General features: G+C 41.8%; 1 protein-coding gene across 1 annotated transcript in view; it reads left to right on the forward strand.

Annotated features, from left to right (window-relative positions):
• Nucleotides 1-19436, forward strand: part of RUFY1 (RUN and FYVE domain containing 1) — a gene marked incomplete at its 5' end in the record, with an annotated part of 71932 nt that overhangs the window by 48922 nt on the left and 3574 nt on the right. The window contains 2 exons of the mRNA XM_018573194.1: nt 13084-13132; nt 18646-18723. Of these exons, the coding sequence (XP_018428696.1) occupies nt 13084-13132; nt 18646-18723 (127 nt within the window). The remainder of the gene's footprint in view (nt 1-13083; nt 13133-18645; nt 18724-19436) is intronic.

The following is a 19436-nucleotide window of genomic DNA, read 5'->3' on the forward strand; positions in this document are numbered from 1 at the left end:
GGCAGGGGGGCGGGAGGGAGCTGCCTCTCCGCTCTGATCCATTTCAAGGAGAAACACAGGTGGGCGAGGGGGCGTGTCTGGCAGGGGGCGGGAGGGAGCTGCGTCTCCGCTCTGATCCATTACAGGGAGAAACAGACAGGTGGGCGGGCGAGAGGGCGGGCATGCCATCCAGAGAGCAACAGATAGGTGGGCGAGCGGGTAGGTGAGGGGGCGGGAGGGAGCTGCGGCCGGTCTTCACATGTAAAATTTAATTACATGTGCAGCTACCTCGAAGGTAAGACCTAGCGCTATCTTCAGGGATGTCTGTAATATAAGACCTACCGTGAACTAGGTCTTATTTTCGGGGTAGGTCTTACTTTCGGGGAAACACGGTATAAACTCTTCTTCTCGAAATATCCTAACGCAAGAAAATTCCTATAAAGTATTGTTTCGTTGGCATTACACACCGACCCGCATCCACAAATTCTTCCCCTCTCAATCCCCTCAATGTTTTAAAAGATGTGGACATTTAGGCACCATGAAACATATTTGGTGGGACTGTCCTAAAGCTAAACGTTTATGGACCCGAATTTATGCTCTAATTAATGTAATTTTAAAGTGGGACCTGATCAAAAATCCGTAGGAAGCACTTCTACATAAACCCATAATAGGTTTATGCAAACATCAACAATGCTTGGTATCCAACATATTCATGGCCACTAAACAAACAATTGCTAGATCCTGGAAATCCCCTAAGCTTAGTTTTATGGAGGTTAAAAACAGCATTACTAGTGTGATGATTAATGAGCAACTAACATCTATTTTAGATAATTCCTTTACTAAATTCGAGAAAATATGGGAGCCCTGGACCACCTATGATAATTCCTTGAACTTTGACCCGGTTCATCTACAGATTTGATGGAATCTCCTGTGAATTGAATTAAAAATGCCTACCCGCCCTATAACAGTTTATACCTACTGTATTTAATTCCCTCTCTTCTTTACTTCATTCTCCATGTTGTCTACTTCTCCCAATGGGTATTATTAGCACATATGTCCCTATTTTTACTCACTTATGGGGCTTAAATCTCCAGATTTGGATTTCAATGGTGCACTCTATTAGTGGTTCAATGGTTTACTCTATTGACGATTTGCAGTGGTATCCTGTGTTCTATGTGTTCTATGTAGCGGTCCTACTTGGTTGTTCATTCTTAAATTGTCATGTTATATATAACCTCCATGACGTTTTCTGATTACTTTTGACTATGCTTTTTGAGTTATTTCAATATGTTTTCTGTTTTATTGTATTGTCTTTTTGAAAACAATAACATTTTGTGGAAACAAAAGGGGATGTACTGTAGAGACAAAGCGATCATTTTGCCACTTTATAGATCGCTGGTTCGGCCACATCTTGAGTATGCAGTTCAGTTTTGGTCACCAATCCACAGAAGGGATGTCCTGGAGCTGGAGAGACTCCAGAGAAGGCAAGGAAACTAATTAAGGGGCTGGAGGATCAAAGCTATGAGACAAGGTTGCTAAATTAAAACTTGTTCACGCAAGAAGTGATGCGATTAACAAGGGACATGATTTTAATGTACAAAATGTTATAGTGGTAATGGCAAAATCAGTGATAAACTTTGTACTATTACCTCCCTAAAAAAGACTAGAGGCCACCACCTAAAATTGGGGCTTCTTTTCAGTCAGAGTGGTTACATTTTGGAACTCTCTGCAACAATCACTGGTATCAGCAGAGAGTATTTATTCATTAAAAAATAATTTAGATACCTTCCTCAGAGACCATAACATACAGGGGTACAGGTACTCTTAAAAACTAAGACCACAAAGGGACTCAAATACACATATGCACGCACTACACGCACACATACACATAAAGGTTGAACTTGATGGACCAGTGTCTTTATTCAACCTCAAATACTATGTAACTATTGTAGGGAATCAGTCTCAAAGGCAGGGCCAAACTCGCCAAAGTTTTAAACAAAGTCACAGCTTTATTCCCAGTGACAGTATCAAACAAAAGGTAACGGCATCTTGCCATAACAGGAAGGAAAATAAAATTCTGCTCCACTGAGCCTTACTGTGTCCTTTATCCGGCAAAGTCCTTGGTTAAAGACAAGCGTGTCCACTGCAAAACAAAGTCCTTAGTGTTATACAGAACACACTTACCTTTAAACTAACAGGTCCACTCCAATCTCGCTGCAAACAGCACACAGTCTCCTCATCCACTGAGTCTCTTTCTCTCTCTCTCCTTCCTCTCCCCCCCTTCCCCACAGCTAGGTCCAGCTGCCTTAATCAGGACCTAGGGAGAAACCCACAAAATGTGGTCCACGGAATTGAGTCTGTCCCTCCCAGAGCTCTATCATACACCCAGTAAAACCAGCCCCTTATCAGGTTTTACTAACATAAGGTAAAGAACTAACTTTCTTTATTGGCATTTACTTTATTTACTCTTCGCTGGCATTACCTTAGATTACAAATCTAAGAATCCATGGAGGGACAAATATACCGTCAATCACTTTTCTTGCTACTTTGACTGATTTCACAGGCACCCTGCTACACATCCCCCCCCCCCCTGCTCAAACTCGTGGGGTTGAGCACCTTGAGCAAACAAACTGTGGACTTGGGAGAGGGCATCATCGTTAGCTTGTTGGCTGCCTGGTCTATGTTCCATTGTAAATTAAAAATTCTGTAGAGCCAAGATCCATCTGGTAACTCTGGCATTTTTTCCGTTATTTTCGGACATCCACTTGAGAGGGGCATGGTCAGTTAAGAGCCTAAGCTGTTGCCCTTACAGATAGCATTTTAAGCTCTCGAGAGCCCATTTGATGGCCAGACATTCCCGTTCTACAATAGTTTATCTTCATTCCGCAGGGGTCAATATTCTGCTTAGGAATGCTTTGGGATGTCCCTCCCCATTCACAACTTGGGATAACACTGCCCCTAAGCCAACTTCTGATGCATCTGTCTGCACCACAAATTCCTGTGCAAACTCCGGCGCAATTAAAACAGGGCTGTCTTTAGGTCCTGGAAAGCTTTCTCAGCTTCTGGGGTCCTCGTTATCACTGAGGATTTCCCCCTTGCTGAGATCTGTTAGGGGAGCAGCCAAAATGGCAAAATTGGGACAAATCTTCGGTAATATCTGATGAAACCCAAAAAGGCTCTCACCTGTTTTTTAAGGGGTCTTGGCCAATTTTGGATTACATAGTTACATAGTATTTGAGGTTGAATAAAGACATAAGTCCATCAAGTCCAACCTATTGTGTGTATGCATTTATGTTTGAGCAGGTGTGTGCGTGTGTATTAGTCCATGTGTGATTTTGCTCTTTGGCGTACCTGTACCCCTGTATATTATGTTCTCAGAGGAACTCGTCCAGGAGTTTCTTGAATGATTCCACACTCTTAGCTGAGATCACTTCCTGTGGCAGCGAGTTCCAGACCTTAACCGCTCTGACTGTGAAGAACCCCTTGCGCCCTGTCTGTTGAAATTTTTCTTCCACCTATTTTTGGTGGTGCCCTCTGGTCTTTGTTACGGAGCTAACCGTAAACAGTTTGTTAATAATGTTGCTGTCACCCTTAAATAGTTTATACAAGAAGATCATGTCCCCCCTTAATCTCCTAACCTCCAAAGAGAACATATTTAATTTTAACAGCCTTGTTTCATAGTTCTGGTCCTCCAACCCCTTAATGAGTTTGGTTGCCCTCTTGACTTTTTCCAGCTCAAGGACATCTTTTCTGAGTACCGGTGACCAAAACTGGACCGCATACTCCAGATGAGGCCGAACCAGTGATCTATAAAGTGGCAAAATTATAGACTTGTCCCTGCAATACATTCCCTTCTTAATGCAAGACAGGACTCTGCTTGCTTTGTTTACAGCAGTCTGGCACTGCAAGCTATTCTTCAGTCTGCGGTCTATAATGACCCCCAAATCCTTCTCCGTTTCCGAATTCCCTAGTGGCACACCCATAAGTGTAGTCCAATTGCCTATTTATTTTTAACTCCAAAGTGCATTATCTTACATTTATCGACATTGAACTTCATCTGCCATACAGTTGCCCACTCCCCGATTTTCTCCAGGTCCTCCTGTAATGTTACAATGTCTGAATCCGTGTCTATTACTCTCCCGATTTTCGTATCAGCAGCAAACACTGAGACATGGCTACTCACTCCCTCCCTGATATCATTAATAAATAGGTTAAAAAGCATGGGACCCAGGACAGAACCCTGGAGCACGCCACTCATGACTTCAGCCCATTCTGAAAAGGTGCCATTAACTGATACTCTTTTTGCAAGGGTTTTTGTAACTCCCCTCCCAATAATGTACCCCAACTATCGGGCCTCCTCCAATCCCACAGCACACTTAGGTTTGGCGGTCAGACCCACATCGCAGAGGGCACTAACAATAGCCTGTACCTTGGCCAAGTGGCTCTCCCAATCGGCACTAAAAATTACCACGTCATTTAAATAGGCGGATGTATAGGTTCGGTGGGGTTTAAGGACGCGATCCATCATCCGCTGAAAAGTGGCTGGTGCCCCGTGTAGCCCAAATGGTATCCTTTTATACTGCCAGTGCCCCTTAGGAGTAGAAAAGTCGTTTTTCTCTTTTGCACGTTCTGTAAGAGGTATTTGCCAATACCCTTTCGAAAGATCAAGGGTGGTGATATATTGAGCATGTCCCAAACGCTCAATTAGCTCATCTACCCTTGGCATGAGATAAATGTCAAATTTTTAAACTTCATTTAGCTTCCGGAAATTGTTACAAAATCGGATGCTGTCATTCGGCTTGGGAATTAGGACAATCAGACTGCACCATTCACTAAGTGACTCTTCTATTACATCAAGAGTCAACATCCTGTTAATCTCCTCTAAGACTATTTGGAGCCAAGCTTCTGGGATGCGATAGGGTTTTAAGTAGGGATGTCCCGATACCGCTAGCGGAATTGGGACCGATGCAAGGCATTTTTTTTACAAGGCGTGTGGAGCGGTGATGGCGGGGGGCGTGGAGCTGTGACATAGCAGGGGGCGTGGAGCGGTGACATAGCAGGTGGCGTGGAGCTGTGACATAGCAGGGTGCGTGGAGCGGTGACATAGCAGGGGGCATGGAGCGGTGACAGAGCAGGGGGCATGGAGCTGTGACAGAGCAGGGGGCATGTAGCTGTGACAGGCTCTGTCACCTCCCTCAGCCTCTGCTCCCGGCCGCTGCTCCTTCTTGTCACAGGATTTCTAGCACAGTGCTGTGCTAGAATTCCTGTGTTGGAGGTGACAGGGTCAATAAAGAGTACCTGTCACCTCCAAATGCTATCACACAGGGGTTTGTTATCCCCTGTGTGATAGCAATAAAGTTAAGTAAAAAAAGTAAAATAATAAAATAAAAAAGTAAAAAATGATAACTAATTAAAAATGTAACTAAATAAAAATTGAAAAAAATTAAAAAGGCGATAAAGTTAAAATAATATAAATGGAAATTAAACATTTTTACAAAGTAAATAAAAATTGAAAAAAATGAAAATCAGCCACGCTGCCCCCATCATCTGCATGCGAATAAACGCGCAGTGTTTTCAACCACAATTGTGTGCAACCGCTCGGGCAGGGCGGTATTGCGGCGGGAAACCACGCAATCTGCCTGGCACGACTGGGGTGCCATTAGAAAATAATGGCACTGGCAGCGCGATCGGCGGTGGTGTGCAATCCATGGCCACCTGGTCACCGTGCACCAAACCGAGCGGATGGCTGGGCGGTCACAGAATTGCACACCACCGCTGATCGCGTTGGCAGTGCCATTATTTTCTTAAGGCACTCCATTTGCAACTATCGGATCGCAACTATCGGATGCCGCAATACCGCCCGGGCGGTCCTATACGATCGCGGTTGAAAACATGAATAGGTTAAATGTTTTATTGTTCTAAAACAGTCTTAAATTAAAGTTCTTCATAATCATAAAGAAATTGGCCTAAAATCATTAGTCTGTATTGTTTTTTTTTAAATGTCACCTGTCCCTTTAACAAAAAGTATCTGTAATTGGTATCGGCAAGTACATGAGGGGAAGTACTTGGTCTTGAAAAAGTGGTACCGGGACATCCCTAGTTTTAAGTTAACTTTCACTCCTAGCTCGGTCACAATATCATGCTGTATTTCTGAAGTTGACTCTGGCAAACCGGAAAAGAATCCTCAATTTCTTAGCAGAAATTCCTTGGTCTCTTGTTTTTGGCTTAATGAGAGCATTTCAGCTATTTCTACCTCCGGTACCGTGGAAGAACCTGCGGCAGTCATGGCCAAGGACGTTTGGACTATAAGGGATGCTCTGTCTTTCCAGGCCTTTAGTAAATTGACATGGTAGATTTGGTATGGCTTCCTTTTACAAGGCTGATGGACTCTATAGGTAACCTCCCCCATGAAGTGTTCTACCACTTCATATGGCCCTTGCGATTTCGCCAGAAACTTACTCTCCACTGTAGGTACAAGCACACGTATACTATATACTAGGGATGCACCGATACCAAGTATAGTACTCGGTACAAGTACATGTACCGATACTTTTCAAGCTACTATACTAGAGAAAAATTCAAAAGTTAGGAGGCAGCTGTCATTTGTTAGGAGCAAACAGAGCTCCTGGGATTTGTACATCTCTGTTTTAACCTCCTTGGCGGTATACACACCAGCTACACTCGGGAATATCCCACATTATTTACTTACCTTGTCCCTCGAGCCGTGCGGTGTCCTCCGGCTGGCGCCGGCATCTGTCTTCCGGGTTCCGTCCCTTGCGAGCTGACGCGTTGCATGGGGGCGGAACCGGCGGCAAATTCGAAAAAAAACCCGGAAAAAACGAAGAAATAAAATAACGAAAAAGATCCGAAAAAAAATCGCGCCGAAAAAATTACGAAAATCTAAATAATCATACCGCCAGGGAGGTAATGTATGATTTTGTTTTTATAAATAAAGGGATGCACCGATACCAGTTTTGCAAGTACCGGTACTTGCCCAAGTACGAGTACTGATACATTTTTGTTTATTGTCATGTGACAGTTTTTCTAAAACAATACAGACTAATGATTTCAGGACAGTGGTGGAGCGCCAGAGCCAGGCACCAGCTGCAACCGTTGCAATCCTGGTAGTTCTCATGAAAATGTCAAGTATCGGCATTGGTACTCGAAAAGTATCGGTGCATCCCTACTATATACGCATGAGGGATAGGGGTTAGCAATTACTTGCATAAATACAATATAGCTCCTGGGTCTCCTAGTTTAAATATTTAGAAAATTCCTAATTCCCTCAAAAAAGGAGATCGTACCAGAGAGCAAAATTACAAAGGAACTGTTTATTTGAACTGAAGGATATACAAAGGAACTGTTTATTTGAACTGAAGGATATACAAAGGAACTGTTTATTTGCAACACATTGTGGGGAACTATCCATACCGATACTTTTTTTTTTTTTTAATTCAATACTTTTTTTATTTTAATAATACAACACATAAAACAAACGTATACATCCACAATTACATATTAAAACAGCAATACAAAACAGACAACAATACATACAGACCCACAGAGGGGAAAAAACAAAACAACAAAAAAAAGCAAAAAACAAAACAAAAACCAACCACACCTCTCCTTATAAAATTTATTTTCCTCTCAACATACCATATTTCTCAGGCCACATTACTCTTCAGAGTACCAATAATAAATAGGAGAGATATTATATGAGAGACATTATACCCAAGGTCCTTTAACATATTCAATCCACTTATCCCACATTTTACCATATTTGTCCATAGTACCTCTGTGCCTGAACATAATTCCCTCAAATCTAACCACTTTATCTAGTTCTTTCTTCCATTCCTCTACTGTGGGAGGCGCTGCTGAAATCCACCTAAGGGCTATACTACGCCGGGCTACGAATAGAGCCCTCGTTATTGCCACCTTTTGTGTAGTATTCCACTTTTATGGGTCCAAAAATACCTAGGATACATAGCCTGGGATTATTAGAGATATGGACTCCAAAGGCTGTATTTATTATATCTACTATTTCCTGCCAATATCGTTTCAGCTTCGGGCATCGCCACAGCAGATGTATTAACGAACCAGGTTCAACCCCACACTTTGGACATTTAGAAACGTCCGGTGCAAACAGCGTGTTGAAGATAAGAATGAATTCCACATTAAGGTGTCCACGTCAAAGACTCCCCTCTGGGGTGCACACTCACCAAACCTCAGATGTTTCTGATTGATTATTTATGGAATCTTCAATCACATGAACTTCTACATTACAAGTTTTTTCCTCTGCACCTTATCCAGTATCTCGTTCCATATTGTTGTTTTCATAGCAAGAGTAGTTTTCACAGACATTTTCCCCATCAGAATATCAAAATTATTTAATACTTCCTCGGTTAAGATGTGAAGTCCATTTTGCGTGAAAGCTTTTTTTCTTTTATGTTCACTATCTCGGACAGCATCATGAGAATCACTTAAAGAATTCAATGGTGTTTTTTCAGAATCCTCTGAATTGTCTGAAAGGTCTTCAGAAACAGGTATCTAAGCTGTCTTTTGGGTAGCTGGCATTTTTACTCAAGCCTGCACTTAATCCTTTTAAGTGGATCTTCCCTAGCAATGTGGATTCAAGCTGATGAATCCATACGTTTTGGATTGATTTTTATGTGTGAGACATTTTTTAATGTTTGAATTTATTCTCATAGAAATTTTATACACCTTTCGCACCTTTGAGATTTTGATATTATTTTGATTGTTATATGTGAGGCACGATTGTTCTATAATAGCAAGTAATTTAATTTGTTTTATACACATTCGCACTTCTTTTGAGATTTTTGATGTATATGGTAATGATGTTATACTGAGTCGATTCACTATATGGTGATCTGGAGCGCTGCACATTCAATTACATACATCCAAATCATTTTGATAAGATTTTATCTGCCAACCGGGGAAAGGGGGAATTTACACCATATATTGCATTGTTTCTGAAATTTCTGCAAAGTTGGATTAAATTATCTTCTAGATATGCATAATGTCCAGGGACAACAAAACTCTATTCCCCATTATCTCCGTGGGAACTTGCATATTCACATATAGCCTTCGCACATTGTCTGCCGTTGACTTATTAGGCATAAATCCGCTTTGATCCGAGTTTATTACCTTCTGAATAACCTTAGATAGTCTATGTGTATTGGTGTTCCTCTGGGTGCATCATCCACCACACATCTAACAACCCTATTTCTTTAGAAAAATTATAAAAAGTAGTGTTTTTTTTGTGACATCCAAGTGCTTATTTACCGGGAATTTATCTAACGCTATATTCATCTAATTATTAAAATCCCCCATCACAATAATATAAATAGGTAACTTATCTTTAATAAATAATAACAACTTCCGGAGGACCTCATTAGAGTAGGGAGGGGGGATATATATGTTTACCAACACGCATTCTACTTCATAGATTTTACAATGCAGAAATACATATCTACCCTCTTTATCCCACAATGCTTGTATACATGAGAAAGCTATACCTTTACAGACTAGTATTGACACCCCTCTAGAGTATGTTGAATAGCATGCATGAGCTGTATATTGCAGAAATCTGCGTTCCAACCATCCAACACTGTCTCCCACCAAATGCGTTTCCTGCAAGCAGATAATTGACGGCTTATGAGACATAATGCTGGATAGTACCGCACATCGCTTTGCCTTATTCCCCAGACCCCTAACGTTCCAAGATATTATAGATATATTTTTTTTCTTATCCATTATATTTAACTACCATATGTAATGATACAAAGCAATTGGGCATAGCCCCCCAATATAGGCAAAACTTTGATACTTGAGAGACAAGAAGAACCCAGGAGAGGAAGAGAAAAAGCCAAGCAACAAAAAAAAAAACAAAACAAAAACAAAGAACAAAAAAAAAATAATCCAAAAAACCACAACGCACATTGCACAACACAATAACAAAACAAAAACAGCCCATTGCTACATTGACCCCCCATCAAAATATACTCCACTTTAGGAGCCATATAGGGGGTTAGAGACATTAATTTTACCCACCCATTCATCTTACATTCCAAATCACCAGCGTGGTGTGTCTAATATTCAAAATATACTCCATCCTCATGCCCCACATTAAACCTCATAGCTCCTAGCCTCTTGTATCACTCATTGAATATTTATCCAACCAGGCAGAGACTGCTAAGGGGGATTCAAAAAAATGAGTCCTATCATCAGGAGTTATACACATTTTTGCAGAATATAGCATTGAATACTGTATGTTCATTTGGCGCATTCGTTTTTTCACTTCCTGGTATTGAGCTATTTTTTTCTGAACTTCCTGTGAAAAGTCTGAAAATAGCATCACTTGAGTACCTGCCACAGATATAGCTCCCAATTCACGAACTTTACGGAGAATTGCCTCCTTATCTCTGTAATTAGTCACTTTAAGCAACATAGTTCTTGGAAAATTTCCATGTACCTTCGTATGTGCAGGAATTCTATAAGCACTTTTGATCATAAACATTGGAGATAAGTATTCTTTCCCTATTGTCTCTAGGATCCAATTTTCCATATACACCCACTGATTTAACCCCTCAGACTTTTCAGGCATTCCCACCATTCTGATGTTATTACGCCTTGCTCCGTTTTCCAATTCTTCGATCTTGCTAGAATTAATAGTAACTTTTTGCAATGCCATTTTAAGATCGGCACATACAGAAGCATTCACATCCTCCAGTTTGTTAATTCTGTCTTCTGCCTCCGTCAGCCTTTCTTTGAACTTCTGCATATCTTGCCTGAGAAGGGATATATCTATCCGTGTAGCTTGTATTTGCTCCGCCATGGTTGCCAGAGTAGTATTACTGGCTTGAACTGCTAAGAGCACATCCTTGAGAGAAGGTTCGCCTGGATTATCAGAATCTTGCAGGGATAAACACCCATTGGATATGTCCAAAGTCCCCCCTGTAGCCCCCCCTTCTTCCACAAACAGATCCTTGGAAATTTTACATAGAGACTTGTCTCCCAGACTTAATCGCATTTTGTTTTTTTGGTTGGCATCAATATCTGTCGTATTTCCTCTAGCGAACTTTTCCAGTTTTGACGCCACTTCTTTCTGCTTCTCTTTACTGGACTGTTTCGGCTCACGTGGTGATTGCTTAGTTCCCCCTCTACTATCAGCCTCTTGGACAGTCTCTTTTTTTGGCCCAGTTCTAGTCATTTTCTTTATATATTTTTCCCCTTTAATACGAGCAGAGAGTACTGAGCAGGCACACTATTCCTCAGTTGCCACTAGGGGGAGCCAAATCACCAACCTCCAATTCCTTCTCCACCATCCAGCCTTCTCACTTCCACTTAGAGCCACCGGAGGGAGCCAACAGAGAAACGGCACCTCAGCTCCTTCTGCCTTCCCAGCCGACCATCCAGCCTTCACTCACCGCGACTCAGAGCGGCATCAGAGATGGACCAGCCAACATCCACCCCTCCAGCAGACCAGAGCGCAGCAGACCATGGCACAGGTATGTGTAGCGGGGGGAGCTATTCGCCAGCAAGGTCAGCAAGTCCGGATCAGAGCAGAGGACATTCCGGGCACCAGCTTCCACACCACGCCGGGTCCACGCGTGCATGCCCACTCACATCCGCTCCCTAGCCACACCCCCCCCATACCAATACTTTAAACATCAGAGGAATACAGCAAATCTAGAGTGCTATTAACTAATCTATTAGACGGCTAGACACAAAGTGAGATAACAGACACACAGGCTGTAAAACAAATATCTCTGGATCTTCACCACCCTTGCTGGATAACTGTATAATATGCTTCTAGCTCTATTTATGACATCAGAGCCATTGAAGGGGTTGCTAGTTTTTAGTAATTTTAAATGTCTGTTGAATTTTTGTTTTTTCATATGAGAGCATAAATAATGTTATAATAGAAATCTAATTTTGGTTTGAAATAATTTTTTGTCTGAAATAATTTTGCTCTCTGGTAGGATCTCCTATTTTGAGGGAATTAGAAATTTTCTAAATACAAGTACTCTGTCACTTAGGTTAAAGGTTTGGACCTTGTCCGAACGGTTATATACTCTAGCCTGAGCTTGTTGAGCCGGTTGTAAGTGTGATTTCACAATAGGCATCACTTTTTCAATCCGTTCCTGCATTTGAGCAGTATGCTCCACTATGCTTTTGAGAGGAGTGGCCTCTTGTTCCCAAGTCTCCTTTGCTATATCTAACAGGCCCCTCAGATGGCGGCCATACAGTAACTCAAAAGGAGAGAAGCCGATGGAGGCTTGTGGTACCTTTCGCACAGCAAACATGAAACTGGTGCAGTCTCTCTCCCTCTATATTATCCACCCTATATAATAAGTCATTTTGCACAGTAAAATGAGGGAAAATAGTCTCCACCCCTGGCTCTTGGAGCACCCCATTTACCACTTTTACCTGTTCTCTCGCCCGGGTTAAGGCAGCAGCAGGCAGTATATGATTGCCTCTAAACTGAAACCTGCTGTGGTACGTTGGAGAATTATTTGGCTCAAATTCTGGTGCTATATTGGGGGTATGGTGAGCCCAGAAATGGAAAAAAAAAACAGAAATTAAACGTGATGGCCAGAGCAGCAGTTCACATTTTGATTTTAAGAGATACAAGAACATCATTGTTCCTTTTTTTAAATCTTGTTCCAGTGACAACTATTTAAGAAAGGAATGGCAGTGTACAGGGGTACAGGTACTCCTAGAATGAGATCCTAATAGGTTGGACTTGATGGACTAATGTCTTTATTCAACCTCAAACACTATGTAACTATGTATCTATGAATTCCCCTCACTTTGTACTAAGTTTGAGATTTCCTTTCTCTGTCTATTTAGTTTTCCCAAGGAGACTCAGACAGCAAAAAATAAACTGACAGGATTTTAACCATTTCTCTATCCAAAATTAAAGAACGTGTTTTATCTATATGTGCATCTTTATAGAATGTGAACACAAACCATATAACAAACCAAACTTGGTTCACACAAACGTAGTTGTGGAATAGTTTATATTACAATTTTGTTTTTGCTTTAAAGAACATTTATTTACATAATTTGTGTTTTTTCTAGGTCAAAATTAAAGATGGAAGACATCAAAGAGGTTAACAAAGCTCTTAAGGTATGGTAAGAGGACAGCACATGTTTTACTTTCTGGATTCAGTGTTAAGCTGGCCATACATCTTACAACCATCACACAACTTTTGTTGGGGCGATGGTTGTAAGGACATTAAAATTCCATACGAATTTTGGACAGGCAGATCGTACTTGCGATCATCGCAAGCCCTCCCCGCCGAGGGGAGGGCTTGCCGATGATTGCAATGCTGAGCGGGCGGTGTTCGCTTGCGCACACCGGCCCATGAGGCTTTCGTCTTCCGAGCACGTTACCAAAACCCGCACGCTGGAAAAAACGCCGAAAATCGTACGATTTTCCTAGTTGGTTGAACACCTTTTCTTTAGCACTGCTGAAGATAGTCTATTTTTTGCAAACCTTCTTTGCTCAATGGAATTCTTTCCCTCTGATTTCAATGAAGATTCCTTACTGACACTGCTGCTTGAGCTGGTCTTTACATAGCACCTATCTGGATATAAGTTTCCTCAGCTTAGCTTTGAATGCCATACCCAAAGCTGTTCAGCTTAAACCCTCTCTAAAAAAGGTCTATACCCTGTCTTATCAGTCAGGAAGTTTTCTTCCTTCCCTCTATCAGGGGTCTGTAGGGTGTTGAGGGAGAATCCCCCTAACATAGTCTCCCCTTCTCTTGTTGGCTTGCAATCCTTCTTTGTTCCACTCTTAGGGCCCTGGGGTCACCAGAACACATGGTTCCCTCTTTCTTGGTGTATCCCTCCGGTATTGCAGGACCTTCACCTTGGGAGTTGTCCCTGCGCTGGACAACACAAAGTGCTACTCTCAAGCACACTGTCTTTGTTAGAAACAATGCAATAGCATCTGGCTTTCGTCACCCATGGGTCTCTGCACTGAAAGCAGAGATTTACACCACAGGGCTTATCACCCCCTGCATAGCAGGAAAAAAATCATAGCTGGAGGCTCCATGCTTCCTCTAGATTCTCAGCAGGAAGAACATGCTTGCATCCTGTTTGGGTTAGAGTATCTTTGTTGGGCATCTGATGCCTCTGGAGGAAATTCCTCCATATCCATTCTTTGTTTCTACTCTATTGAATGATCTTTACAGTGTGGCCAAGGTTCCTACCCTTTACTCCACAATCATGGATGCTTCATTAGATCAGGGCAGGTCAGGAGATTCTTAGAATCATGTTCTATGCTCAAGGTTAGGCAGGTCCTGCAGAATCCATGTCAGGCCTTGTTAAATTGGATGTTTTTTTTCCAGTTGTTAATTGTGACCGTTAATAATATGCCATCCATGGCAGTAAATGATGGATGGAATAATATTATAGTAAATACTTTGTCAATAAATGTCGGATACTGGTGTTCGACAGAACACCAGTATCTGCGCTTAGTATCGGGGGATCTTCACAAGTACGAGTCCTCTTGAAAACGCCCAGTATTGGCACTGGTGCATCCCTACTTAATAATATCATGTATTGCTGGGATTTGTAGTCCTGCATAGTTGATGCTATTCTGCATTGCTGTATAATCATTATACAGTATTGAAGACTACCACCAGCTATGCAGGACTATAAGTCCCAGCAAATTTCAATATAATGAAAATCAGCAATGCTTCTTCCCCCCGCACCCCCCCTTCCCTGTCCAGCATTTAGCAGACTTACCTTACGTCACGTACTTGGTAAGAGACCGGAAGGTGAGGAGGCTTCTCTTGTGTTTCATGTCCTTCCGCCCCTGGAGATGGGAACAGGGAGAGGGTGTACAGCGAGGAGCACAAATACTGAACATTTTGGTTGTTTCATTCTGAGCCTGATGAAGGGGACCCTGTGCAGCCCCGAAATCGCATGTACTGGAATAACAGTACTCCATTAATAAATGGACTTTTGTTGATTTCACTTAAATGGTGTGCTGGTGACATCCTTTTGCAAACTTGTATTTCTTCACAACGGAAGAAAGGAACATCCTATACCAGTAAGAAGTGCAGCAAGACACCTACAGTATATATTAAGTATGCCTAATATGTCGCTATATTTTAACAGGCAAAGCTCTGTTGTAACAGTCACAGACCACTTGCTCCACAATCTGAGCAGGCTTGAGTGCCTCCAGTTGCAACAATGTGTATGGTGTAACAAATCATACATCTAAAAAACCTTGTGTGCCTCCCAGGGGCATATTTCCATGTGAACACACACTACACTCAGACGACCATGGTAACCCTGTGCCTGGCTAGGATTTCTCATTTGAGTTTAGGATAGTCCTTAGTATTTTGCGCTTTGTAAAAATAGGCCTTTTGGTGCTGCCCCGTTAAAAAAGGTGCTAGCACACGGAAGTTTCTTACGTTCAATGACTCTCTCATAGATGCTGAGGTTTTTCTTAAAGCACTCTGCACCAGCTTTAAGGTGTAAAAGTTGGCCCTGGTCTAACATCTGCCTCTCTTAACAGGCCCTGAATCTGTACTGTAGGGACAGGTTGACTTGCTGCTGTGCCTCTTAGTAGGCCTGATTGGCGACAGTCAGTTGTTGCCTTTGCTGGGCCATTAAGATGTTCACCCCTTTCTGGTTAGCATTTCCCAATATATTATCTGTTTTATAAGATCCTAAATTGTGTTCCACAATAGGTGTCTGTCATTTTAAGGTACTGCACACATCTGAACACTAGCTTGTAAGGAAGGCACACTCAACTGGTTTCGGCCTGGGGACACCCAGGAACGGTCCAAGCAGTTTTCTCTTGCACTTCTATTCAGCAAGACAGCAGAGTTTTAATTCAGGAGGGATTTGTACAGCAAGTCCATAGCATAAAAGAAACGTATATTATTATGCATGATTTATATAGCGCCAACAGTTTGTGCAGCGCTTTACAATATAAGGAAGACATTACAATCACAATACAATTCAAGACAGGATGGTAAGGAGGGCCCTGTCTGTGAGGGCCTACAATCTAAAAGGGAGGGGCAAGTGATACATGAGGAGGTAGCTGTGTGGGGATGAATTATTTGAGAAAGTGATAGTTCAGTGGTTAGGTTGAGGTGGGATAGGCTTCTCTGAAGAGATGAGTCTTTAGGGAACACCTAAAGGCAGTCAGTGTGGGAGATAGACGGACAGGTTGGGGTAAAGAGTTCCATAGGATAGGAGAGACTCTAGTGAAGTCCTAGAGGCGAGCATGGGAGGAGTTGATGAGGGAGCTGGAAAGCAGGAGGTCTTGGGAAGAGCGGAGGGGACGGTAGGGTGATACTTTGAGACCAGGTTTGAGATATAGCCGGGGGCAGAGTTGTGGATGGCTTTGTAAGTGGTTGTTAATATTTTGAATTGTTTGAAATGCAATCCTATATCTGCTCATGCGTGCCACTAAGTAAACCCTGACCAACAGGGTGTCCCCTTATGGGTTCCCAAAAATAGGCAGCAGGTTGTACCTTTTTTACTTTTTAGTGTTCTGTGAGCACTCAATCTTTTCACCTAGCAGCAGGCTGTCATATCAGAGCATGAGAGAACCTTGGATATCAGTCAGCTCCCATATAGAAAGGCCTGTGAACAGTTGGGACTGGCTACCAGGTAATATGCGGACCTAGGAATTAAGGCTTTATCCCACCCAAAGTTCTACAATGCCTCCGGCCTTCAGGATGAGGTATGTTTAGGATCATTATTTTGTTGTACAAGCCATTAATTTTTCAGCTTCTTGGCTGACTTTTTCACTTTGGCATCCAAAATTTGCCGATATTTAATTTTTTCCTCTACACGTACAATGTTTCCTGTGCCACTGGCTGCAACAAAGCCCCAAAGCATAATGGATCCACCCCCACTTTTAACGTTCGGCAAGAGGATGTTTTTTTCCTCCAAACAAGTCTGATGTTTGTGGCAAAATAGTCCAGTTATTACTTCGTTTGCTTACAGCAGTTGTTTCCAAAAGGCCTTTCACTTGTCTAGATGCTGTTTTGCATTCCTCAGACACTGATGTTTGTAATAAACGTCTAGTTAAGGCTTCCTACAAATGTCACTTCCATGCAGATTATGTTTGTATAAGCAAAGCTGCATAGTGGAATGCTGCAACACCAAACCTTCCTCGCAGGTACTTTGCAATGATGTGTGGGTTTGGCAGCAGTTCTTGGAAAGTTTTCTTGTTCTTTTAGATTTTGCCTTGATTTCCACAAATCCTCTTAACTGCAAGTGCAAAAGTTTGTGCCATTGGTGGTTTCAGGAAAAACGTTTTCTTTCGTTTGGCAAGATTGGCAACAGATGACTGAAGTTTTCCTCTTTTCTGCACCAAAACTAAAGGGGTTGTAAAAGATTGAAATTAAAGGTAGCATAATAACTCGGTTGTCCTAGAATAACTGAATCCTGTGCCCCTCATGATCTCCAAGAAACTGATTTAACGGGAAGTACAAAAATGCTGTTTTTTTTTAGCTCTGTGAGAAAGAGAATTATTGTGATTTTGAAACCCCTAGAAAAGGCATTATTTTTTAAACCAAGCCAACTTGATTTTGCAAAAGTATTTGATATGGTACCTCAGCAATGTTTAAATTACAAGCCTCAATTTTTATTAAAATGGTGTGTATTTTAGAGAACTGGCTAAGTGAATGTGTCAAGAGAGTATCAATAAATGGCTCATTTTCTGAATGCTCCTTGGTTGGCAGTGGCGTGCCCCAGGGTTCCGTCTTGGGGCAATTGCTATTCAACCTGTTTATCAATGATATTGGGACTGGTATTGGCAACATTTCTGTTTTTGCCGATACCAAAATTTGTAGGGCAATAAACTCGACAGAAGACATAGCAATTTTACAGGAAGACCAGGATATAATAGGGGGGTGGGGCATCGGCATGGCAGATAAGGTTTAATATTCAGAAGTGTAAAGTTATATATTTGGGAATTAAAAATACACATGCAAACTACTCATTACTGGGCATTCCACTGGGGGAATCTGAGGTGGAAAAAGATTTTGGAGTCCTAGTGGACAGCCACCTTAGTAACAGCATGCGATGCCAGGCAGCAGCAAAAAAGGCAAGCAGGTTACTATCATGCATAAAAAGGAATGTACTATAATTCTCAACCTGTATAATTCTCAACTGGTTCAGCCACATCTTCAGTATACGGTTCAGTTTTGATTACCGATCCACAGAAGGGATGTCCTTGAGCTGGATAAAGTCCGAAGAAGGGCGACAATGCTAATAAAGGGGTTAGAGGACCTAAACTATGAGTAAAGACTGCAAGCGTTAAACTTGTTCACTCTTGAAAATAAGAGACTGATATTAATGTACAAATTTAGTATAAATAGAGTATGGAGTCATTCAAGTCCCGTCTAGATACTATTCTCAGGGAGCAAGATATACAGAGGTACAGGTAATCTTAGAAACACACACACACACACCCACATGGGTTGAACTCGATGGACCCATGTCTTTATTCAACCTTACCTACTATGTAAGCAACTTAGCATGTAAAGTGGAATATAGACTGCAAGGGTAACCATATAATGATACAGTGATCGTACATTACTTAATTGGTTTTCTGGTTTGGCAGTATTTGGCCAAATGTAATTCAAAGTCCTTTTATTTTTTTAGGGTCATACATGGCTAAAGGATGATGAAGCAACAGGATGTAAGCAATGTGACAAAGAATTCTCCATTTCAAGACGAAAGGTAAATATTCAAAGCAAACATTTCCGCACAATAAAAACTGGTTTTGAATATTGTTCATAAAAAACTTGAAAAATGTTCATGAAGGTGGGTTGGACACTGGTAAACAAAAAAAGGAGGCCATCCAAGGGTATAAACCCTTCTTGCTACCAGCATGCCTCAGTTTTTCCTAGTGTCTTAAGAGGATAGGCATTTTTTTCTCAGCTCTGCTTTTTTCTGGAAACGTTTATTTCTCTTCAGTCAAGATTCGTCTCCAATTAGATGCAGGAGGTATATTTTGCTTTGCTGCAGCTACGCGGCTCAGTTGTCCTCAGTCTTGACTTTTGGTCTCAAGACCCTGCTGGGTCAGACATCACAGGGTGTGCCTGAAAGTGGTCCAGAGCTGACATTTTTCTGCACCCTAGTCTCTATGTTTTGTGCATATTTGAGTTGCTTAGCCTTGTTTCCACATAAAATGGCAGCAGGTGCTCTGAACTGAATCAAGATTTAAAATATTTGGCTGTAGCAGGAGGCAATTTGTTCACCGACCGTTCGGAGAGTGGTATTTTAACTTTACCTATTTATAGCACACAAGTTCTGCTGCCTGGCATTTAGCTCTTTGGCCACTGGGGGTCAGTGTACTCCAGTTATCACTATCCATAGAACAAAATGGGGATTAAACCTCATAGTCACTTCAAAGACTTCCTCCTATATTTTCTACTGAAAGATACCTCAAT

The sequence above is a fragment of the Nanorana parkeri genome, unplaced genomic scaffold (assembly GCF_000935625.1).
Source record: "Nanorana parkeri isolate BGI_ZX_2015 unplaced genomic scaffold, ASM93562v1 scaffold2269, whole genome shotgun sequence".
Lineage (NCBI taxonomy): Eukaryota > Metazoa > Chordata > Amphibia > Anura > Dicroglossidae > Nanorana > Nanorana parkeri.